Source organism: Acipenser ruthenus, chromosome 14, assembly GCF_902713425.1.
Source record: "Acipenser ruthenus chromosome 14, fAciRut3.2 maternal haplotype, whole genome shotgun sequence".
In the NCBI taxonomy this organism is placed as follows: domain Eukaryota; kingdom Metazoa; phylum Chordata; class Actinopteri; order Acipenseriformes; family Acipenseridae; genus Acipenser; species Acipenser ruthenus.
Genome location: NC_081202.1, coordinates 23,123,438 through 23,148,670, shown reverse-complemented (window position 1 = coordinate 23,148,670; position 25,233 = coordinate 23,123,438). Strand labels below are relative to the sequence as shown.

The window sequence follows — 25,233 nt, the reverse complement described above, 5'->3', positions numbered from 1 at the left end:
CAGGGTGGCAAGTGTAATAAAACTTCAGACATTTTCTGTATTGATTGTGAACAGCCTTAGACTCAAGGTAAAGGAATACCATTTTGTCGAAAAAAAAAAAAGAAAAAAGAAATTTGACTTTTTTTTATAACTTCTTGTGCTGTACGCTTCTGTAATATGTTTTCTTCTAATTTTATTTATCTACATTGTTCAGTTGCTTTTGCACATCTGACAATAAACCGATTGCTGTTGAAAAGTTAAAAATGTATTGCTATCGTTTCAGTTTTATAAATATGTATGTTGTAAACCAATGTCTGTTCAGATGTTTATTTACTTACATTTTCTTGTTTTGATTTGTAAAATAAATGTTCATATGTATTTACATTATATATATATATATATATATATATATATATATATATATATGCGCTTCGGTTGTTCAGATGTTTATGTAACGTACTTAATAATAATAAAAAAAATCTAATTACATCTGACTGTTTCTCCTTTCGTTATACTATTTAATGTTTTGAATACAGCCGTCAGAAAGACTGCTGCGGGGCTTCTAGGTATGAGTATATCTCCGGTCCTTCTAGTGTTAAGCTCTTTAAGTGTTAAGGTCTTTCTACCCCAATGCCAAAATTCCTAGAAATCATACAGTACCAGATGCAAATGCAACATGTTGGTGGAATGTTTTTATAAATACTGGTCAATAACAATGTTTTCTGCGATTATTTTTCTTATCATTATCTTTGAAGCTACAAGCATGCAATTATATAAATCCTTACCTATGGTTTACTGCTTTGTCCTCAAACTCGGTAGGGGCAAGGGAAAAATACTTCTCCATCTTCATCCACAAGTTGGACTTTGGGACCCAGCCGTTGTGAGCATGAATAGCGTGGAATTTGGCCAACTGTCTGGCTATTAGCCTACAAAAATAAAATCAAGCATGAGAACGCAAACCTGTAGAGTTAACTGGATCATATATTTTGAATGAATGATTTATAAAAGAGTGAAACAATAATGTCAGCTGTTTTCCCCATTTTTAACCATCTCAAAACAAATGTTTAACAAATCAAACATTCCACTGTCAAATAACAAAATTATACACTTTAATATTTACATTACAATTTCACTAAAATGCTACCATTTATTGAGAACATAAATAGGGCAACCTACTAAAGATTCAAAATGCCAGTTAAGTGGAGACCCTTAGGACTAAAATCAAAAGCTGCAGTAGTAAATCATGATAAATGAAACACAATTATAGCATTGATTTACATCTAACAGTGTTCTGAAAAATAAAAATATTGTCCTCTAGCCCAAAAAGTCAGGAGTTGTATGGTAAAATAAAGGGTGCATACTATGTTTAGCAATCTCTGTTTTACACATGATTGAGTTGGCAGATGGCAGTTACATTTCATTAACCCATTAAAAGTTGGGAGATGCTTGCATTCCATTACACCTCTGGACACATACTGTCCTCCCAGAAACCCCATTACAGTTAATGATAATGTCTAATTTTGAAATTTTGGTCCAGTGGTTAAAGAAACAGGCTTGTAACCAGGAGGTCCCCGGTTCAAATCCCACCTCAGCCACTGACTCATTGTGTGACCCTGAGCAAGTCACTTAACCTCCTTGTGCTCCGTCTTTCGGGTGAGATGTAGTTGTAAGTGACTCTGCAGCTGATGCATAGTTCACACACCCTAGTCTCTGTAAGTCGCCATGGATAAAGGCGTCTGCTAAATAAACAAATAATAATAATAATAATAATAATAATAATAATAATAATAATAATAATATCTGCTGGAGTAAAAGCTATGACCAAACCGCTTCAAATGTCTGTATATCAGCAAGCTAAACCAGTTTTACAGACTGCCATAAATTGGTATACGTCTGAATAGAAAACCAGTTTATTTCAGAATGTGTTACAATCCAATGCTGTATAATGTTACATATGAAATGAAAGACAGCAAGGTGTTTTCCTCATTCTAAAGTGGCTGTGGCTTTCGTCCAAACATGTTTCCACCACGTCCTTCTCATGAGCAGAATACTTTTTTGCAGTGCATCATCATACATTGGTTATTAAACATGTTTACACTGTGTAAAGATATTTTTATACAAAGAGTGTGATCACTTGTGTCAGAAAAACAAAACAATACACCCACTATGGAACTGTACATTCATATTACTTGTCACACGTCTTTGTTTGCCTAAACAGCATTTGGAGTCCTGGCAATATAAAAATATATTAATTATTATTTGAAGTCAGGTACTGTATTATTTTACTGTAACTTCTGATATAATAAAAGCTTGGTTGAATAATTTCCACAGCAAGGCCATGGCCTGGGTAGGGGTGCAACAGATTTCAGGTCTGTAGTAGTACATTGCCTTGTCTTTGTTATTTTTTTTTTTTTAACATAACAAGCATTGAGAATACCGCCTGTCCACCTCTAATTTAACCAAAATCTAAGTATATTTAGCTAACTCTCTTTTCTTTTAAAATGTTACCAGGCGACTCTGCAACCTACAGCTGTATTGTCTGCATACTGTTGTTTCACTGCCCCCTTTTCACACTACCCATTTTTCACACTCCATCTTTATTGTTATTTATCTTGAATATAGCCGATTTTATTTCTCCCCAATATTTCATTGTTTAATGTTCCAGATGCACCTTTTCCCTTTATTGCGTCTGCGTGTGCTCTCTGGCTGAACAGTACTGAAATTGACAAGCAGCATCGGGAACTGAAACTGACGTGGCAACTGGTTTTTAGAGGGTGACTGCGTTCGTTTTTTAAAATAATGTTATCACATAACGTGGTGATTCAGTTAAGACATTTCTAAAGTAAACCAAGTGAAAATTAGTATAATAGCTTGCCTTGTTTTTTTTTCCTTCCAAAACTGACAAACTAAACATTATCCAACACTCAATGAAAAAACATCACACAACATGCACTGCCTCCCTCGTCGACGTTGCGTTCTTAGCAAGATCTCTCGATTTGCTGAAAATAATTGTGAAAGCTTATAATACAAAGCGAAAGTTGTTTAATATCATATTAGTGTTTACAAAGACACCACACACCTGTTTTTAATAGGCTAGAACATAAAGCCTTCAACTCTTTATTGCATACATTTTGTCGTGTTTATTTTTTATTTGGGACTTGCTATTTTGTCCTGTTTCTTTTTTTTATTTTATGCATTATGTTTGTTTGTTTCTTATTTCTGTGATCTGTGATGTCTGTATGGTCTTTATATTTTTTTATTGTAAAAGAGCTTTGGGATACTAGAGGCACAACTGTATTGTCAGTTTTTTATGCTTTTGTTTTTATTTGTGATCTGCAGTTTCATGGTCTTTTTTTTATGGCTTAGCATGCAGCAATCACATGTATTCAATTGGACCAGTTAGGAGAATTGAATAAATAATCAGATTGTTTTCCAAATGGTTTCATGTGGGTACATCCGTCATTAACATTTTTGAAAATCCAGTAGTGCACCAAATATAGCCTTGCAACCAGATCATATTTCTCAAGAACAGGCAAGGATAACCCTCCTAGTTTAGAGAGTGAGTCTCCTTTCCTTTATTCTGGGCTGGGAACCTTCCATAGAAAATCTACCCAACAGTGAGATTGGCAGCATTTTCCAGTTCAGCATGTTCTACTCATAATTCTAATTATTATACTGATTATTGGCAACCTAAAACTTCATTCCAATCATGCAAATAAACATTTTACAGTATGATTTTTTATAGACCCGGGCTCCCAAAATAATATCTACAGATCAACTTCTTCATCTTTTTAGGTGTAAAATTGACTGCACTGGCACTATAAAGGGGTATTCACACTAGTGTTTATTCACTGCGCTTTCGATGGTAAAAAAAAAAAACACGAACCTGGTAACAAATAATCTCAACAGTGTCATTGGCAACAAAAACATTGTTTAAACAAAATTAGAAGTATAGACAGGACTACCAAACACAACCATTTCGATGCATCCTGATGTTTATTTAAAAAAAAAAAAAAAAAAAAAAAAAAAACACAATACAGTAAACGCAGGTAGATGCATCAGACAGCATTTTACATTATTAGGGAAAAAAATACACCGAAAACCTGTAGTCAAAACAGTGCGCTTATTTTATCATACCAATGGTGCTTACTTTCTGATTTCCTCATATTTTCCCTTCATTTCTGTTTGTATTCTTTATCGAGATATTTCTTATGCTGCTTATCATAAAGAACAAGATATTCTGCACTGCTATAATCAGACGTTTCCCCATCTTGCCTGTGATATTTGAAGTGCAAGTCTGAATACAAAAATAGCAGCGAATAAACGCTATAGTTTGAATAGACCTTAAATGTGAAAAATCCCCCAAGTATTTTGCCCCTGGACCCCAGTGGGGGCCTGATGGGTCCCAAAACCCCTTGCGCGTAGGAAAACACGCACCATTGTTCCACATTGCGTAACCCTATAGCATCCACTCACTATTTTCTGTAGGAGTCTAACCCTGGTTTCAGGGATTGGTTCTGGTACAGCTCTGCAAAAAGGGGGCCTTAACAGTGGAAACACAATGTTAGATAAACTTGGTAATGAAGCAAGAACATCCCCATTCTTTTAAAAATGAAATTGCTGATTAAATAGAATCATGATGTAAATTAAACTGCTTAATCCATCTTTTGAAAAACTGAATGACGGACTGAAAGTAGCCAATATATAAGTTTTGTGCTTGTTTTTGATGTGTCAATAATCCATTGGTGCAAATGCAATTTAAAGAGTAAGCAGCGGGGTTCCGAAAAACATAGTGTTGTACGTCCCCACATGTTGCTACAACTGTTTAAATAAAGTACTTGAAATTTTTCTTTTCATTTTTAACATCTTGACAACTTTTTACAATTATAACTTTAGTCTGTTTCAAAGCTCTGTTCAAAACAGCTGCTCCAGTGCACAAGGGTTTGAGATCTGTCACTGCAGGAACATTTTTTTAAAAAGTAGCAATAAGTGCTCTCGCTTTTCTGTTTGCTACCACATTATGGATCGTTACTGCTGTGTTACCTGTTTGACAATGTGGGCAATAATCCTTAAACTAGCAGTGGTCTACCTGCAGTGATTTATACCCCTTCTCCACTGGCACATCCGACCTGCGAGGGCTCGCTACAGTACAGGTACGGGTGGTTCTCCACTGGCTATTTGTCTCGTCGACCGAGAACTAAATCGTGGAACTTCGGCTTCACGGGCAGCGAGTGTAATGAGAGAAAAGTTCAGCCTTGGGATGCTACGGAAGTGCAGGCTCTAGTTTCATCAGGAACATCTGCAGTTGTGTGTCAGAAATGAGAAAGTTAATACCTGAATTTCTGACGATTTGAAGCAAATGGGCATAAACCGCAGGTACAATACACTTAACTCACACTCAAAAACACAAAATTCTACCAAATGTCTCATCCTTGACCTAAATTATATTAATATAAAGAAACAAAATGTGGAAAATAAAACAATTAAATTATTTACAAAAATATAGTAAAACAAAATACAACTACACTCTCGTTGCGATCACGCAGTTGCTTTTTTTTTTTTAAGCACCCAAACAAAAAACAACTGTTAGAAAATAATACTTAAAAACGGGACATCTTTGGCAAATCATATTTTTAAAACCTACAACAGAACTAATTGAACTTTATTAAGTCAATATAATCAGTAAAATTTGTGGATTGTAAACAGTGATGAAAGTGAGGAGAAAAAAAAAAAGCTGAAAAGGTTGCAGGAATCTGGGATCCACTGCCGTGTTGTTTTTTTTTTGCTTAGGAACCCAAATTGAATGAAGATTCAGATTACACCTGAAATTAGAATCTATACCAAATAAGTGAATTTTAACTGCTAGTTTTACAAACCCAGAGATACCAACACTTGAGCGTGAACAAAACAGCACCTGCCAAGCAAAATTAGGTAAATTATTTATTTATTTATTTATTTATTTATTTAATTTATTTATTAAGACGGGACAGTAAAATAGGGTATGTGAAACTTAATGTAAGTATCCAGTCAAATAAAGTTGAGGTAAAATATATATTTAGTTTCAAGTGAAATCTATTTTTTCTTACCTGTGCACAAGGGCTGAAATAAATGCTGTACAGCACGTCCTTTCTTTTAATGTTCTTGTTCCTTTGGATCTCAAATGCACCTTGTTTACATCAGAAAGTCACTCCCTTTTAATTGTTAAAGGTCAAAAAAGAACTATGTACACTTTCAATTGTTCTTGTAAATTTCTATTTTTGAGGCACCTTCCTTTCCCAGTTTTTTTAGCTTTAATAATACTATATTATTATTATTATTATTATTATTATTAATAATAATAATAATAATAATAAGCCTAAACATTGAACCTACAAAAGAAGCCACACAAAATACCTTCAGTGCGGGCACACACAAGACAAGATCTTTTTAACTTGAGCTAACCATCTACTCGTTTGGGCCTATTTGCAATACTAAGCATTTCATATTGTAAATGTTTATTTTAAGCACAAAGTTGGCATTTTCGGCTTCATTTTATGTTAACATGGAAAACAATGTAAGAAAATGTAGTGCTAAAAACAAACACTAATTGCTTATGTCATGTAAGTTCAATACAAAAAATGTTTAAACTTAAAAAGGGTCCATGTACAACTTTAAAAGGAAAATCTTAATGTTCTGTAAATAAAAAGTTTAAAATGACCCCTTCATTTTTCACTCTGTCTTCTATGGGAATCAAATGTCTGGCAACTTATTGTTTTTCAAAAGATGCTTGTTTAAACATGGGGTGTATTTTATAATTCGCTGGATCACCATGTTTGTCTCCATCAACATCATGTCACAAAGAAAATGCAGATGACAGGCTGTAGTTACTGCGACAAGTATTTATTATGTCTACATGTTTTCTGCAGAGAATATGGCTTTCCAACGCCTTGTACCCTCTTGATCCATAATCAGGGGTTCACATAACTGGTACGCAGGTACGCATGCGGACCAATTAAAAAAATAAAGACTTAGTTATTGTTGTATAAGACGCAAGCGTACCGTCAGTATATTTTTAACAATAAAGGCAGAGACGGTGCTCACGGTTTGAAGGTGAGCTATACATGGCTAATTTATTGATTATTCCAGTCTACAGCCTTCGCCAGCACCTTCCTTCCGTTCCATTATTTTCACCATTTTCTGCAATGTGAACTATAGAACTGCACCGTAACTGTTTGTGGACCAATGAAATAGCAACTTGCCAAGACAGCCGTCTGCAAGCATCAATGGGGTACGTAATGTAAAAACAACTGCCTTAATGAAACTGTGCCTTATATTTAAAAAAAAAAAAAAAAAAAAAAACACACACACAACAATACGCCCCTCACCAACTGTCACAAATGTGTTAATAGCTTAAAAAAAAATTAAGATAAAAAATATATATATTATAAAACATCAGGAACATTTTTTCCCCCCTGATCTGCACTGATCACATCAATGCCCCGGGGGACTGGGTAAAAGCAGAAACACGCCAATCAGCGGAGATTTTTCATCTCTGTATAAAGAATATTATAAATATATTTTTAAATATATTTAAAAATATAGGGATACAAGATACAGCTGTACTGCATCTTTTGGCAAACTGAGTTAATTAATAACAACTGTCTTTCGTTGCGTGTGAAGTCAGTAGCACGGCTCTGCTCTGCAGTGGAAAAACAACCCAGGCTCTCCTTAACCTCACCGTGAGGGCTCAGTACAGCCCCGGCATGGCTGTACAGTGGAAAAGAGCTATTAGAGGACAGATCTCAAACCATAGTGCCCTAGAGCAGCCATTTTAAAAGAGCTTTGAAACAGACTAAAGTTATAAGTGTAAAAAGTTGTCAGGATGTTAACAATGAAAAGAAAAATTACAGGTGCGTTATCTAAACGGTTGTAGCAACGTGTGGGGACGTGTAACGCTGTATTTTTCAGAACCCTGCTACTTACTCTAAGTCAATCAAATACATTTTAAACAATGCTGGAGGCTAAAGCAGTTTTATTTATGGAATGATTATGTTTCTGGCAGTCCTACTGGGTTGTGTGCATTTTTTCATTTTATTTTTTTATCCTTCATGTAATTAATCTTGTCACACTGTTATAGTGCCAGTGGGTTCATGTTCGGCTAGGAGTATTCCTCTCACTGTAAATATCTAAGCAAACACCCCTCAATTCACATTATATTACATTTATACAAACCAGGCAGCAAAAAAACAGAATTCACTCTCAATCTTTTTTGATTATGAAGGATTTTATAATAACTGAATGCTAGTGTTTCAAACAAACTTTGCTTTTAATTACAAGGGATCAACAGCAAGTGAAGGTCCCTTGAATAGTAAAATACATGTTGAATTTACAGTCAATACGGCTTAACTGGGAATTGTGAAATCATGAGTACTGCATACTGGCATCTGGCCTACATGGTGGTTTGTGAAAGCACATTACATGTATGAGCAACAGAGCGTAGTAGTGTTTTGAAGTACTGTACCTGAAAAGCTCTGGTTGGCGGATGTCTTCTGGGTCAAGGGCAGTCCCATGCATGAACTGATAGCACAGGCCATTGTTGAAAGTGCAGTAGAGAGGGGGTGCACAGTTGTGAGCATGCAGCACACGAAAGCTCTTCACTTCATTCTTACGATCCACAAAAAGCTCAGTCTTGTTGCCATATATCCTTACCAGGACTACGTCCTCCATCCCCTCGCCAACATAACAGCCAATGAGCTTGTTAGTAATGCCATCTGTGAAAAGCTATGGACAAGCACAAATATAGTCAATAAAGTGTCCACAGGATTATAAATCATGACGTAGTACTGGATATAAATAAGGATGCCTGCAAGTATTAGTACATCAAAAAACCTCAGTAGATAGATACTGTAGCGATCCGTGCGTTTGTGTTTTTATGCTGTATCTGCACTGTGTTTCCCGTGCACTGTAATTCTGCTGTGTATGTTATTATTATTATTATTATTTATTTCTTAGCAGACGCCCTTATCCAGGGCGACTTACAATTGTTACAAGATATCACATTATACATTATTTCACATTATACAGATATAACATTATTTTTACATACAATTACCCATTTACACAGTTGGGTTTTTACTGGAGCAATCTGGGTAAAGTACCTTGCTCAAGGGTACAACAGCAGTGTCCCCACTGGGGATTGAACCCACAACCCTCCGGTCAAGAGTCCAGAGCCCTAACCACTACTCCACATGTGTTTACATGTTGTGCTTCTATGTTCCTGTTTGTAATTGTAATCCTCCTCTCTGTATTTCCCGCCACTGGTGTGTTTGCCTCTGTCTGTGTAGTCCAAGCCTGCGTGTGGTGCCTTTCATGTCTCCCCTGTGATTGGCTGTTGTTTGTCTGTGCCCATTGGTCCTAGAATGAGGCCAAGGACCAATGGGATGTGTGTAAGCTCCGGTACCCTATTTGAATAAAGAGGCGCTGCGCCGGCATTTTGTGTTGTTGTTTGGGTTGCCCTAGTTCCTGTGTTTAAAGTTGTATGCTGTGAAGCAGACAGAGCAGTGGACTCTGGTGGGCGCTGAAATAGTGTCCGAGAGTTTGATAGCTGTGAAGCAGACAGAGTAGTGACTCTGGCTTGGGTGCGGAGAGAACGTCCAGAGAAGAGAAAATAAAGACTTTTTGGAACCAGGAACAAAGCGTGTCCTCCTGTTTTCTGCCTCCTGTTAAAAGGCTACAATACTTTGACCAAAGATTTTTGTTTTACATGTATTGCTTTGTTTTTGTCTTTACATTTAAAAGCAGGTTTTGTCCACTTCCACAAGGCAGGTAAAATAGCAAATACAGTAGTAGCTCTGTACTGGTCAAATAAGTAATATCAATATAGTCCTAAAATTGTACTTAAAAAAACTGCTGTGTTGATTACAATAAGAACACTCTTCCCTACTCTCACTACGTTTATTACAACTAAAAGGGTTGTGGGCAACATTCCAGTTCTAATTTGCTGTTGAATTTACAATTGACTGTGGGTCAGAAGATTGTTAGGAATTTTATTTTGTTCATGCCAGCTGTTTCATATATTTGCTGATCACTGTGTTTTCTAATCATTGATGAATGAAGCAACTAAGCTACGTGTAAAACGTTCTTTATCCTTGGTTTGAGAGGCGAAATTGCATTTGCATACAGAGGAATCAGCATTATGTGGAATTTGTACCCCATCTGTACAACGCAACTCTGAAACTTGTTTATTTGGGTATCACATGAGCCATAAAAATGGCTGGAATGTTATCGCCACAAATATGAGTACAGGAAACGGATACCTATTGACAGACAACACAGCTCAGCTCTTCTTTAGCTAATCAAGCTTAAATTAAGCCATCATGCTGACTGAACTACATAAAAAATTAACACTACTGCCTCTCTATGAATAGAACAAAACAGAAGACAAAAGAAGAGAATGGGAAAAGTGAATTCAAACCTGCACAAGACAATACTTTGCAGTTTTCTAAAATATGAGTGTGGTCTTCAAAGTGTGTTTTTTTCATATATTGTTGTCATGATTCAAATTAAATCTTCAGACTTTGCTGCAAACTAGGAACACAAATAATGCAGCCACTAAATTACAGTAATTGGGTGAAAAGCCCTCTTATCTTGACTTCAGGCCATCACTGGCAGAAACATTGCAGCGTCTATTGTTGGGCAACCCTCAATCCATAAGTATGTCACAGACATACTGTACAGTACACCCCAGCCTACTCTTTAGATTACTTTGACCAACAACCAAGGAATGTATTGTACACATACAGATTTAGGTATTCTGTTACTCTCAATAACTACTTGTGCTAAACACAGTCCATATCATGTTTCATCACAATCACATAGGAGTACTTCAATGTGCTTAAATATTGAAGCACAGCACATGACACAGGATCTGGTAGATATGTGAAGAATTGTTCACATATCATATTTTTTTCCACCCACGAAGTGGGTGTTGATTTAGGCTTGTTAAATAAGGCAATATCCAAGTTCATAGTCTTACAAGATGGGAGAGGTCACAAGCACGTTGTCATCACAAAGCAGGAAACTGCAATGTTGAGGCTCTGGATTCAATGGTAATCTCATTTCAAATGTAGAACATCTTTATTATACTGTACCAGCCAACACCAAGAACCACTATACAGTAGTCAATCTGGCCACATATAGTGAATGTCTAGACGATAGCCAGATTTGGAATTAAGAATTAAAGAAATAATCTTCGTGTACAATATTTGGACCAAAAATGTATTTTTGTATGTTGTGTGTGACAAGCATTGGTGGACAAAGCTACCTCCACCTGTACCGTAGATACTGTAGAAATCCCCATCTGTTGATAACAGAAGTAACAGGTTTGACTGGTAGATATAAAGGGAGGGGACCACACAAACATGATTTAAACCCAGAGTAAACAACAGAGTTCCTAACTTTCACCTTGAATATGTACTTATCAAAAAATAAATACTCAAAAAAGATGAGACACAAACATGATCAGTTCAACAATATCTAGCTCAAAAGGGACAGGCCGCCTCAACAGTGTACCAAACACCCTTAGCTAAACTATGTAAAATAGAATAAATAAACTAGTGTTAACTACTACTATGGTTTTTGATATGCAGCTCTATATTGCAACCCAGTAGCAGCTACAGATACATACATTTATAATTAAACTTTGTGTAAGATTTAAACTCACATAATTGTGTATTTTTAATTAACACATACATATACACACACATATACATTATATACAGTACTGTGCAAAAGTTTTAGGCAGGTGTGAAAAAATGCTGTAAAGTAAGAATGCTTTCAAAAATAGACATGTTAATAGTTTATATTTATCAATTAACAAAATGCAAAGTGAGTGAACAGAAGAAAAATCTACATCAAATCAATATTTGGTGTGATCACCCTTTGCCTTCAAAACAGCATCAATTCTTCTAGGTACACTTGCACACAGTTTTTGAAGGAACTCGGCAGGTAGGTGGACCCAAACATCTTGGAGAACTAACCACAGTTCTTCTGTGGATTTAGGCAGCCTCAGTTGCTTCTCTCTCTTCATGTAATCCCAGACAGACTCGATGATGTTGAGATCAGGGCTCTGTGGGGGCCATACCATCACCTCCAGGACTCCTTGTTCTTCTTTACGCTGAAGATAGTTCTTAATGACTTTCGCTGTATGTTTGGGGTCGTTGTCATGCTGCAGAATAAATTTGAGGCCAATCAGATGCCTCCCTGATGGTATTGCATGATGGATAAGTATCTGCCTGTACTTCTCAGCATTGAGGAGACCATTAATTCTGACCAAATCCCCAACTCCATTTGCAGAAATGCAGCCCCAAACTTGCAAGGAACCTCCACCATACTTCACTGTTGCCTGCAGACACTCATTTGTGTACCGCTCTCCAGCCCTTCGGCGAACAAACTGCCTTCTGCTACAGCCAAATATTTCAAATTTTGACTCATCAGTCCAGAGCACCTGCTGCCATTTTTCTGCACCCCAGTTCCTGTGTTTTCGTGCATAGTTGAGTCGCTTGGCCTTGTTTCCACGTCGGAGGTATGGCTTTTTGGCCGCAAGTCTTCCATGAAGGCCACTTCTGACCAGACTTCTCCGGACAGTAGATGGGTGTACCAGGGTCCCACTGTTTTCTGCCAATTCTGAGCTGATGGCACTGCTGGACATCTTCCGATTGCAAAGGGAACTAAGCATGATGTGTCTTTCATCTGCTGCAGTAAGTTTCCTTGGCCAACCACTGCGTCTACGGTCCTCAACGTTGCCCGTTTCTTTGTGCTTCTTCAAAAGAGCTTGGACAGCACATCTGGAAACCCCTGTCTGCATTGAAATTTCTGCCTGGGAGAGACTTTGTTGATGCAGTATAACTACCTTGTGTCTTGTTGCTGTGCTCAGTCTTGCCATGGTGTATGACTTTTGACAGTAAACTGTCTTCAGCAACCTCACCTTGTTAGCTGAGTTTGGCTGTTCCTCACCCAGTTTTATTCCTCCTACACAGCTGTTTCTGTTTCAGTTAATGATTGTGTTTCAACCTACATATTGAATTGATGATCATTAGCACCTGTTTGGTATAATTGTTTAATCATACACCTGACTATATGCCTACAAAATCCCTGACTTTGTGCAAGTGTACCTAGAAGAATTGATGCTGTTTTGAAGGCAAAGGGTGGTCACACCAAATATGGATTTGATTTAGATTTTTCTTCTGTTCACTCACTTTGCATTTAGTTAATTGATAAATATAATCTATTAACATGTCTATTTTTGAAAACATTCTTACTTTACAGCATTTTTTCACACCTGCCTAAAACTTTTGCACAGTACTGTGTGTATATATATATATATATATATATATATATATATATATATATATATACATCCGTCGTGTATCCGCCCGTCACATATCCGACTTAACCGTTTATCCATTTATTCGTCATAATCAAGCTCTTCAGCACAGTGTGTGTGTGTGTGTGTCTGTGTGTGTGAGTGAATGAGTGAGAACCAGAACCAGGGATGGATACCAAAGAGTGAGTAAGCAAGTTGAAACCACTGACAGCTGGGCGAGTAGCCAGAGTTCGTTTATTATTGAACAGAGAAGATTAGTTCAGAGATTGTAGATCCCACCGAAGTTTTCACACACTGTGGTGTATGAACTCGCTATCACTGCTGGTAGTGTCACGTGAGCTGTTCAGTGTGTTGATATGTAAATAAATCCTGTTCGACTGCGGGGCGTATCAACTTCAAACCTCTATCTCGATCTCCTGCCTGTCACAAGCATTAATACCCTGTATCTTGCTAAACAATGGATTTAGGGGAGCTCCCTCATAAAAGCTGAAATCAAAACAAAAATTGTGTGAAAATTGTAATTGTTTCAGCTGAGTATAATGGTATTTAAAACAGGATTCATTGATCTGACTTTTTACATAGCCGCCCTTACTCTGGTCCCCATGCAGTCAGATACGCAACGGACTACTGTATAATTTATATATTATATATATATATATATATATATATATATATATATATATATATATATAACAATAATGCTCGTAGAGACGAAGTTGGTCGACAACTAATATTATACATCAGATTCCTTACATTTTATTATTTATTGAAACAAAACAAGAAAAACATTCTACACATTAGTGAGTCTTCATCAGTACAGTAAACAAAACAAACAAGCGTGTATGCGGTCTGTTTCAGGCAAAGCATAGTGGTCACCAAGGTGACACAGCTGATTGAATTCTTCCTCTGACATCCCGTCTGGTGTTGTCAGAGTGTAAGTTTCGTTAAGTTTCGTGTAAGGTTCGTATTTTCATTAGCACTCTCCTCTCCAACTACAGAAAACCCAGCTTTCTTGAAGCAAAGGTGGATTGTTTGCTGACTGACGGGGTCTCAAGGTACAGTACACAGGTAATCACTCAGTAACAAGGTGCAAACAGCTGATTGATCGATCTGTCAGTGTTTACTACAGTATAAGCAGTGTCTATGTTATTTAAATCTATGTGTATGGCACGTAAAGAGATCCAAACAGCTGAGTTTGCCCGAAATATCCGAAGTGCTTAACACAGTATAAACTACGCCTTTGTTATTGAAATTAATGGGAATAGCACATGTCAAATGTTACTTGCCCAATACAAACAGCTGCCCACAGTAACCCTGGACAGTGTAAGTGGTGGATACTGTGACACATAACATTAAATGTTACACTGTATTTTAAAACTACACACTTTCATTACAAAATTAGACTAGAAAACTTCACTAATTTCTTTTTTTTTTTTTTGTAGCTGAAAAAATATAACCTTGTGCTGACTAGCAGGCCCGCTGCCATTCTCCTCTGAGCATATATTTAAAGGTGTTTTTGTGTTGGTGTTTCAGTAATTTTTTTCCTTGTTGGTTTATTTGATATCTGGTGTGTTATTTAATACTGCACAGTAATACACACAACACCTAATAAGTTTGTAAAATAACTAATAGGGCTAAGCCCCCCCAAACTCTCCTCGTCTTGGACACGCATGCAATCCCCAATAATAATAATAATAATAATAATAAAAATTATAAATGAGAAAGGCCTCCCAGCCACAAATCCTGACTGCTGTGTTTGTGCATGTGCTGGAAGTGAACCCGAGTGAACCGTGGATCAAAGGAGCATATGTGCGAGACGTGATAAACCAGAAGCAGGAAGTAGAAATAGCTACTGCAGTATTTTTCTAATGGGCAAATAATAATAAGTGTACAAATAACATGTATATATTAAATGCTAAACCATAGTTTTCAGGGAAGATGGAATGGGTGGAGGGGAGCAGAGGCTGGGAGAGAAGGGGAGCATTCAAGCAAAAACGCATAAATACATTTTGAAAATTATGGGAGATGTCTCACTAGCAGGTGGACAATATCCCCAGCAGATGAGAGGCCTGAGAAAAGACCAGTTTGATGATTTTGATCCGAAACCGGGGAAGTTAGCTGTAACTATTAAGACTTAACTATTATCATTTGGTTAATCTCCATATTCCAATCCACTATTTATTTTGTTTATAGAACGGTACATTACATTATTGATATCTTAAGAGGAAAATCACACATCCCTGTTTGAACTGTAGTGTAATTTATTATTATTATTATTATTATTATTTATTTCTTAGCAGACGCCCTTATCCAGGGCGACTTACAATCGTAAGCAAATACATTTCAAGTGTTACAATACAAGTAATACAATAAGAGCAAGATGAAGAAAAAGAGCAATTTATGCATCCAAATATGAAGTTGCTGTAATTGAATATATTTTAATATATTGCATACTGGTACACATTGGCTGCGATCAGTTTTTAATATTTTATTCATTACCATACTTATTTTGGACAGATTTGTTCTTGATTTTAGTAGTTTAGTAATAATTCAGATTTGTGTTGATGCAACAATGAAAAAAACCAAAACAAAAAAAGCTGTACCCATTTGAAAATTGTAAGCATGCTCAGCTGTAAAGCAAGTTAAAACACAAACACACACACTATGGGGAAATGCTATAAAATGTGGTAAAATTATTGCCCAGCTGGTTTATCATTTCAGCTGCATACACCCTTGCAAAGAAGCAGTTCTGAAACAACCGCTGTATAAATATAGGCAAGTTAGAACTGTTGTGTTAGAGCAGGAAGAATGAACTAAAAACTGCTGACCTGTCTCTCCAGAATAGGCAATACACATTTTCTGCATTTCTGTACAGCATGCTGTTAATAAAGATGTGTTTACTCAATTATTTTAGTGAGCAGATATATTGGATTCAATCTACAAAATAACACTTGCATAAGTGAGACGGTTAACAATAGGTACCATTACATTAAAAGTAATATAACTATTTTTTCTTTTACTCTTGCACAGATCTTCCTTGCCTGTTCATGAATTTAATGTTGTCTCCTTCCTAAGGCAAACAATATTGAGATACTGAAGTCTGCACTATAACCAGATATTTTTGTGGGTGGCATTTCCTACATTCACTTCCTTATCCTCCTGCAACGGCCATCTGACGTTGTGCTAGAATCAGCATATGCATCACCTGCAAACAATCAAACTTCCCCCATTGCTAAAGTAAACAAGACATAGAAAGCGACATATAATATTAATGCATAATATTCTAAGTAATAAGTAACATGCGTTGTTCTTTTCTTTTTACTGTTTAACATACCGATGTTAAAATGTTCAAAATGAATTAGTTTATTCCTTCCAAAGGTTGCAACCTAGTTTTTTTCTCAGTTTGATTAGTGGTTTTGTAGGTCAGGGGTTTGCAACCGGGGGTACGCTCAGAAACGCATATATATATATATATATATATATATATATATATATATATATATATATATATATATATATATATATATTTTAACTATATTATATATTAGCACTAAACCACTGTGCATAAATATTTCATTTTTGTTTAGCAGCTCAAAGGTTACAGTCATTACAGTCAAAATTATCATCCACCTATACGTATGCATGATTTCAATTGAGCAGATTTCCACTCTGATATTAGGGTGGGTGAAGCAGACATCTGGCGACTGCCTATGGAGAGCTCTGCTCAGAGTGCTATATTACTCATGAACCTTGCAGTTTGCAACTAATTGTATAACTGAACACTAATCAGTGAAGCACAATCTGTCTGCATTTCATAGAAGTATAAATGCTCCAGTAAACATAAATAATAATCACAATACTCAGACTTTAATGGGTTTTTTTTATTATGGTTATTTATTAGGCGTGGTTACATTTGTTTTTGGTGTTTGGTAGACTACTGTACTTCCAGATTATCCTGTGTATCATTTAGAGTCAAAAATTGATACATTTCTTGCAAAAGAAAAACAAAGAAAAAGAACACAAACGAGTTTACAGAAAGTGTAATGCCACGGAAAGTTATACCTAGTCCCTTTGGATAATTGTTTATGTTGGCTTCAGAAAATGTTTGTTAGTTATTGCAGACTATTTTGGATTATAATAAATTTTACAGAAAAGAAAGTGAATACCTGTTTTCTAAAGAGATTCCCAAATACTGTCTTTTGATTTTGTGCTTCCAAAGACTTGTAATTAAAGTTTTAAATTACTGTTTGGTATTCTGTCCTAAACCACCAGTTTGTCAGTCCCAAACCGTTGTGACATAAATTATATATTTAAAAAAAACGGGAAGATGTGGTTTGTTAATCAGATTATTTTGTGGTACCATTGTAAAGGTTGAAAAACACTGCTCCAGGTAACTAATAAAGTAAAAAATATAAGGGTGACATGTATGTTTGTAAAGACTGGAGGACAGGCACGTATAACAGAAGTGCATTAAAGACAGGCAAACAGACACCAGATTCTGACACACTCAGGCTTAATCACAATTGGATAAGTGTCTCACTAAATATATATACCTTGAATGTGTGACACACAAACACTATGAATCTCCAGCAAGGGGACAATCAAACCTGGAGTGGCTATGTAACGTGTGGGCTTTTTCAATTCTCGCATTATATTTAAGGATCTTGGCGATGTTATCATGGCCCTGGTATCTTGGCTTTAGTGTAACTGTCAAAGGCAGGGGGGAACCTGCTTGCACCCACAGGATTCCCACAAGTGTTCTACAGCCTTTAGCAGGACAGCTTATTTTGACCCATACACAACCCAGTTCTTAAAGCAATATGTAGTTATGGTGGTAGCGGGTGACACATAGGTCCGTTATTGATAAGGTAGCTGTAGAGAGCTAGAGAACTGACCACCAAGACCAACTGTGCAGTACCTTAAAATAAACCATGATAACTAACACAAATACATTAATAATAATAATAATAATAATAATAATAATAATAATAATAATAATAATAATAAACCCTCTATCATGTGTCTTTATTGACATGATATCATGGCAACTATTTGGGAAGAACCTCTCCTCTGTTGTATCCCTGGTTCCATACTTACCAAATCAGTTTTCAATTCAATTTCAATTGCAAACTACTGGAAATTACCTCACTCGCCTCATTATTCATTCTCAAAACTGAGAAAATTAAGCAATGCACAATCAGAAATAAGACAAAAAAATAAATATTTTAGTGTTCTGTGATCTAAACTTAGGTTGTCAGAAAGATCAATGACATTCTTTTTTCGTGTATGTAGCAGTTAACACAGACTTTACAAAAAAAAACTGTAATAAATGACAGATGAAGCAGCTTGCTGAAAAAAATAAAATGGAAAGTATGTAACAAATTTCACTAATTAAATTTAGAGCACTACTGCAAAAGAAACAAAAAGTAAAAAAAAAAAAAAAAAAAAAAAAAAAAAAAGCCACACACCACAATACTGAACAGAACTGTGTTTAGAACCAAGGGGACTGTTTCAACATAGGGTAGATAATCCACAAACAAAAAGCAGGTAACATAATGAGGTTCATTTAACCATAATGTACTCTGCCCACGTAATTTACACTATGGACTACATTTTTGATAACCTATTTCTACAGTAAAGTCCCAAGGTTTAGAGCCTGATGAAACAAGAGAATTGAGAGGACATTTTCTAGAAAAGGCAGGCTGAGCAGAGGGGAAGTGAACAATCACGCCTCTCACGACGTTGTCATCGCATGAAAATATAGACACCTGCACTGGGTTAAGAATGATCTCGAATATTCTCTGAAACTGACATAATGACACAAGTAGTCTTGAATAAATACATGAACATTTTTTTTAAAGTATCCTTGTTTTAAATGTCACACACCGTACAATAAACCAGTACATTCCACGTTTACATATATCCTTGCAATAAGGTATGTGTTTCTTTTTAGTTGAAACTGCAGTACCGTAGCAAAATCGAGGATATTTTCATTATTGTTATGGTTATTTAAATATTGAACCTCGTGGATGCATTGTATCAAGATTTCAAAATGCAAAGCATATCCTCCTTGCTCCAGCTGCTGCGACTAGTTCCTTCCTATTATCTGAATACAATTAAAGATCCATTGCATCTTCACAAAATGCAATAACAGAACTGTATTCAGTGCCAAGTTAGTGATTGTATCTCGGTACTACGAACGACATGCAATGCAAAATATGTTTGAATGTACAAACCACGGCTAGCTAAACAGAATTCGTGTTAAGTATGCTGACAGTGCTACAGTGTTGCTTGATTTTTTTTAAGCGCTCTGTTTTCCATTTTCATTCATTTATATCGGCAAATGGTTGCTAAAAAGTGCAAGAAGTATCCTTTTGGGCCTCATTAAAATTGTCCTTCCTACTTCGCATTACTCAGAGTACAGTAAAGTGTACTGCGTAGCCACTTAAATTATACAATTCATCAAGACTTTCATTTTTCGAGGTCTTCAAAATTCTAGATGCGACATGTCTGTAGAAGAAAACGCTAAATGTAATAAGTTTAAAATAAAACAGATCTGTTTAATAGAAAATTGAAAGAAATAGGTACCTTCATTTTGACCTCTGACGGATCCCAACTGGGTCTCAGTTCCTTGATCAGTTTGATTGCTCCTGCACTGATATCTTTATCATCTACGGTAATATCTAATTTGGGAACAGCAGGGGCACAGGCGGGTACGTGGATATAGTTAGCCATTCTAGAAGACAGAACTTGGTTTCACTATGCGTTTCTATGTGCTCTGTCTGGATGCTTAAGCAGTACCGCCTACTTCGGGTATTTATGCCTCTTGGAAAATTCCACCCCTCCCTCTATGCAAATTAAGCGCATTGCATTGTGGTATTGGGGGTGTTATAGCATTATGAACCAAGGATTCACAGGGGGTTGGCTTTGACATCAACAGCTGGTAGCGAGATTTCTTTTTTACTGTATGATATTCTTGTTACTTAATTTCTTGTACATTGTTCTTAAACAATATTAGTTTTCAAATTCAAAATTATTCTTAAAAAAGCATTTCTATTAAATTAACCCATGTTTATAATTTCAACTTTGTGTTTTAACCTGAACCAGTTAGATTGAATTAACTTTTTAGCTGCAAAACGTGGCTTTTTGGGAGGAAATATAAATGTAACGCATGCTGTAGCTCGGTTGGCAGGTGTTCCAATGTACTGCAGTAGGCTTCTCATGCCTTCACCTCAAAAAAATAAAAAAAAACGTTGCAGACAAACTTCTAATTTAAATGTTCAATACGAACAAAAAAAAGTATTGCCTTTTTCCACTATGTGTAAATTCTAAAAATGTTGTTAAATGTGAAAAAGAATAATACCACGTTTAAAGATTGTTATACAAAGCTACTGTTAAGCATATTATTCAGATACAGTATGTCCCTTACTATAGGTGGGACTTGGGTCCAAAATGTGTGTGGGGATGGGGGGTATTGAAATTACCTATAAAAATGCTTTCCAGTCACTAAAAAAGTGTTATTGTCTATGTTGTGAAGCTACTCGACCATTGCCCAATTCAAAGTTAACCTGTGTTCCAAAAATGTATCAGTAACTATTTTTCTTTTGGCATAATTCCTGAAGTGGCGTGACCATGACTAAACCTCAACTTTAACCTGTAACCAGGGGTACTGTGAAGGTTTACCAATTTGCTGCGTTTTTCTATACCAGTTGTTTGGTCTACAGTTTTGTTGAGAGATACATTATTCCAGTTTATTAGAAAGCTGACTTTGTTGCTGTCCCAGCTTTTACACATTCACTGAAGGTTGAGCTGTATGTTTAAAATCATACAGTGGGATATGTGGAAAAGTTTAAGTTTGTAAATAGTTACTGGTTCATTTAACTAGAAGTCAATGAAAACATACTCGTCAGCTCTTAATTTAATATTCATGGTTTGTAAAAATGATTTCAATACTAACATCTACATACATTTGATATACATATACATTGTTATCTGTAGGCCCTATAAAACAAGCAGCATGTAGAAAAAAATAGTTTTTTGCCTCACAATTAACTTCACAACAAAGTTTGCAATGACATTCAAAAGCACCTGTTTTACCTCTTTAGTTTGAATGACTGTGTCAAAAATACTTTTTTTTTTTTTATCTGCAGCAAAATTTATCGGAAATATATCCAAACTGGAACTGCAGCATTGTTTTGTATACAATTGTGTGGTCTGATGCTTTAATTCAAAGACGTAATCCTGTTAACGTCCGTCCCCCTTATCAACAGAGCTACAAGCAGCTGGGACAGTTTATCTGTCAACATCAACAATTCAGTCTGAAATGTACAGTCCAGTGTCAGATTTCAAGGCAATACACTTTTTTTACGGTAAGTCAATAATAATAATAATACAAAGTTGTAACTTTTTGGATTTATAGGAAACACTTTATTTTGCTGCAAAGGTGTTCGCACAAATACTACAATTCAAACATTAAAGTAGTGTGAACAAGATTTCTGTTTTTTCTAAGCCCACTAATGACTGAACATAAAAAACATACAGGCGGCGTCTAATCTACTGGGATTAGAAAAATAAACCGTAGCAAGGTCGTACTGGCGGACAAATTTGCAAATCAGAGCGAAGAGATTGTCTATCCGGAGGCGGGATGCAGAGCAAGAGCTCTGGCAATAGGTCAGTGATTGCTATCCTGGCAGATGTTATACTAACCAACGTATGGTAAAAATTCAGTATTTAAAAAACAATAATATGTCGAATCAGTTACCAAAGAACAAGTCGGGTTGTGCAAAGCGTAAAGAGCAAAAAAGATGGCTACAGCTTGTCACAAAGAAGCAGAAAATGCAAAAAAATATATCTTGTAAATGGTTTAAGAGTGGGACGTTTGTTTTGCTTCCATGCTTTTGGGTTATTTAAATTGTTGTATCTTTTTAGTATCTCTACAGTTTAGAGAAATAACCTTGCTTGCTCATCTCTTACCGTACGGAAGAGCACTAGGGCCATGCAAGAAAAATAAAAACTAGACATTTCGAGTTAAAAAATGTTTTCTCACATGGCCTTAGAGCTCTTCCGTACTTACCTGATGATGTGAAGTCTCCGTTTCAAGTGGTAGAGTACCTGGTTCAGAAAGACCTGAGCAGAGGATTCCCCAACACCCAAATTGGACTGCAAGCACTGCTTACAATTCCAAAGTTGCTAGTGCTGAGCGATCCTTCAGTAAACCATCTTTGATAAAGAATTATGGTAACTGCGGCCAACAATGCCACAGGAGATACTGACTGCATTGGCTGTAATGTCAATTGAAAATAGACTTGCAAGACAAGTAAACCTTTTTGATGTAATCAAACTATTTTCATCATTATTTTACATTATTTACAAAGAAGAAATGTATTGGAGCATTGCATGGGAATTAAGGCAGGCTCACACAGATCTTTCAGGTTCTCGAATGCAGCGGTTTATCAAGCCGGGACTCTTCACTTGACAGGTAAAACGTGCTGCTTTAAATTGTTGGCCATGTGAACTTCTTGTAACAACCGGTTCCTACTCTTGCTGCAAGCCAAGCTCCTGATTGGTGGCAATGCTCCCGTCTCTGACATCCCTGAACACCTGCTGCAGTAAACCTTTGACTCTGGGTCACAGAACATTCCCGAATGCGGTTACAGCAGACCCAGGGTTGTTACACAGCTCTCCCGTTAAAGTTCCTTGTCCCCAAGGGGACCAACAAAGTCCCGGAAACAATGTGGGTGTCTGCGTTGGGGTAGGGCTCTTGGCTGCCCAGGTGACCCAGGCGTCTGCAGGTGGCGGTCTGTCGGGTCCAGGTGAAGGGCAACTGTCAGGCTGGGCAGGGCCGGGGCTGAAGTGTGGCAGAGTAGGACTTGCAGGTAAGGGGAAGGCAGGTGCTACTGGGCCGGGCTGCACAGGGTCCCGTCCCTGGTAGGGATGGAGCTGATCATGGTGAAGCACCACCCACCGTCCTCTGGGTGGTAACTAAATTCGGTATATGACCTTCCCGATGCGCACCAAAACCTGGCAAGGTCTTAGCCAGTGGCTGTCCAGCTTTAAAAAGCAGCCCTGCTTCCGTTGGGGGCTGTATACCCAGACCAGCTCCCCCCTGTCAAGTGCCTCCCTTGTGCCCTGGTGTCGTAGTTTCTTTTCTGCCGACAGCCCTCAGTCTGTAACTAGTTCCTGGCGAAGCTGTAGGCCAACTCCAGACGGTCATGTTGTAGCCTAGCATACTCCAGTCCAGCGGAGGGGCCGAACACCATCCCGGCCCAACATCAACAGCAGGAAGTGGTCCTGTACTGCGAAGCGGCAGGCCAGTAGGACAAGGAACAGTCCCAGTCGTGTTGGTGAGTGGCGGTGGTAATGACCAGCTGGACCGTTCGACTAAGCCATCGCTCTGAGGGTGAAGGGCGGTCATCCGTGTCTTGCAGATACCCAGCAGTCGACACATCTCTGCGAACACCCTCGACTCAAAGTTCCACCCCTGGTCACTGTGGAGCTCCTGAGTGGAGGGGGGCGTGCGACGGATAGCACCGTCCCCAGTAAAACCCCTGTCAAACCCGGCGCAGGGTTTTTTTGTTTTGTTTTGTTTTTTTTTTCGTTTTTTTTTAATAATTTAGTCGTCGCCAATTATTTTTACCCCGGTTTTCACCCCAATTTAGCATGCCCAATTATTATCTGTATCCCCGGCTCACCGCTCGCAACCCCCCCGCCGACTCAGGAAACGGAGGCTGAAACACGCGTCCTCCGAAACGTGCTCCTTCCAAGCCGTCATTTTTCGCACTGCAGATCCACAGCAATGCTACCAGACCTATAGTGCCGGAGGACAACACAGATCTGGCGGCTCCGCTGCAGAGCCACAGGCGCCCTATCGCGGTGAGCCGTGGATTCCCCTGCCGACCTAAGCCCTCCCTACCTGGGCAGCGCTCAGCCAATTGTGCGCCGCCCCCTAGGAACTCTCGGTCACGGTCAGCTGTGACATAGCCTGGATTCGAACCAGCGATCTCCAGGCTATAGGGCACATCCTGCGAGGAGCGCCTTTACTGGATGCGCCACTCGGGAGCCTCCCGGCGCAGGGTTTTAGTGACCCCGAAGTGCCTGGGGTGCCCTAGTGGGCCGTCAGCACATCCTCCCACATTGCCTGGGAGACCACCACCTGCAACCTCACATCTACTGTAGCTGGCTCCTTCCATTGGCGCTGCAGAACCCCAGCACGAATGTCCAGTCCAGTCTACTGTGACCACAGGCCCTTCATTGCATGGCGGTGGGACAGGGCGTCTGCGTGTGTGGCGAGCCCCAGCCTGGTGCAGGATCTTGTAGTGGAAAGGATGGAGTGGCTCAATCCTCCGGCTCCTTGAAGGTTAGGAACCACTGCAGTGCCGTGTGGTCTGTCCAGATGGTGAAGGGAAGGTAACACAGATAGTGCTGGAAGTGCCGCTAGTAGGTCCCTCCAGGTCCCTTCACTACCACGCTGTAATAGGCTACCACCCTCTCACCGTCGGGTTCCTCCTAGGACAGCACAGTTCCGATCCCCTCATTGCTGGCGTATGTGTCCAGGAGGAATGGTAGGGAGGAGTCCAGGGGGGAGAGCACCGGGAACTGTCAGTGCCTCCCTGAGGGTGTTAAACGCAGCCTGCCGTTCCTCCGTCCATTAAAAGGGTTCTCCCTTGCGCAGCAGCTGGTGCAGGGGAGCAGCAATGCTGGTGAAGTCCCGGACAAAGCAGCGATAGTAGGAGGCCAGACCCAGGAACCCTCAGAGTCGCCGTTGTTCAGTGGGGGTGGGGCCACTCCCGAACAGCAGTCACCTTGTCTGGCTGTGTACTGATTCCCTGTCCTCCGACCCGGTGGCCCAGGAATGTGACCTCTTGTTGCAGGAAGCGGCACTTGTCCGGGTA

The 25,233-nt window shown here is 38.2% G+C and overlaps 1 protein-coding gene across 1 annotated transcript in view; it reads right to left on the bottom strand.

Moving 5' to 3' along the window:
* Positions 1 to 20,149, bottom strand: part of LOC117419397 (ethanolamine kinase 1) — a 43,065-nt gene extending 22,916 nt beyond the window's left edge. Inside the window, exons 1-3 of the mRNA XM_034032113.3 lie at positions 19,931 to 20,149; positions 8,480 to 8,739; positions 765 to 905 (exon numbers count right to left, since the gene is read on the bottom strand). Of these exons, the coding sequence (XP_033888004.1) occupies positions 765 to 905; positions 8,480 to 8,739; positions 19,931 to 20,077 (548 nt within the window). The 5' untranslated portion in view covers positions 20,078 to 20,149. The remainder of the gene's footprint in view (positions 1 to 764; positions 906 to 8,479; positions 8,740 to 19,930) is intronic.
* Positions 20,150 to 25,233: the final 5,084 nt, after the last annotated feature.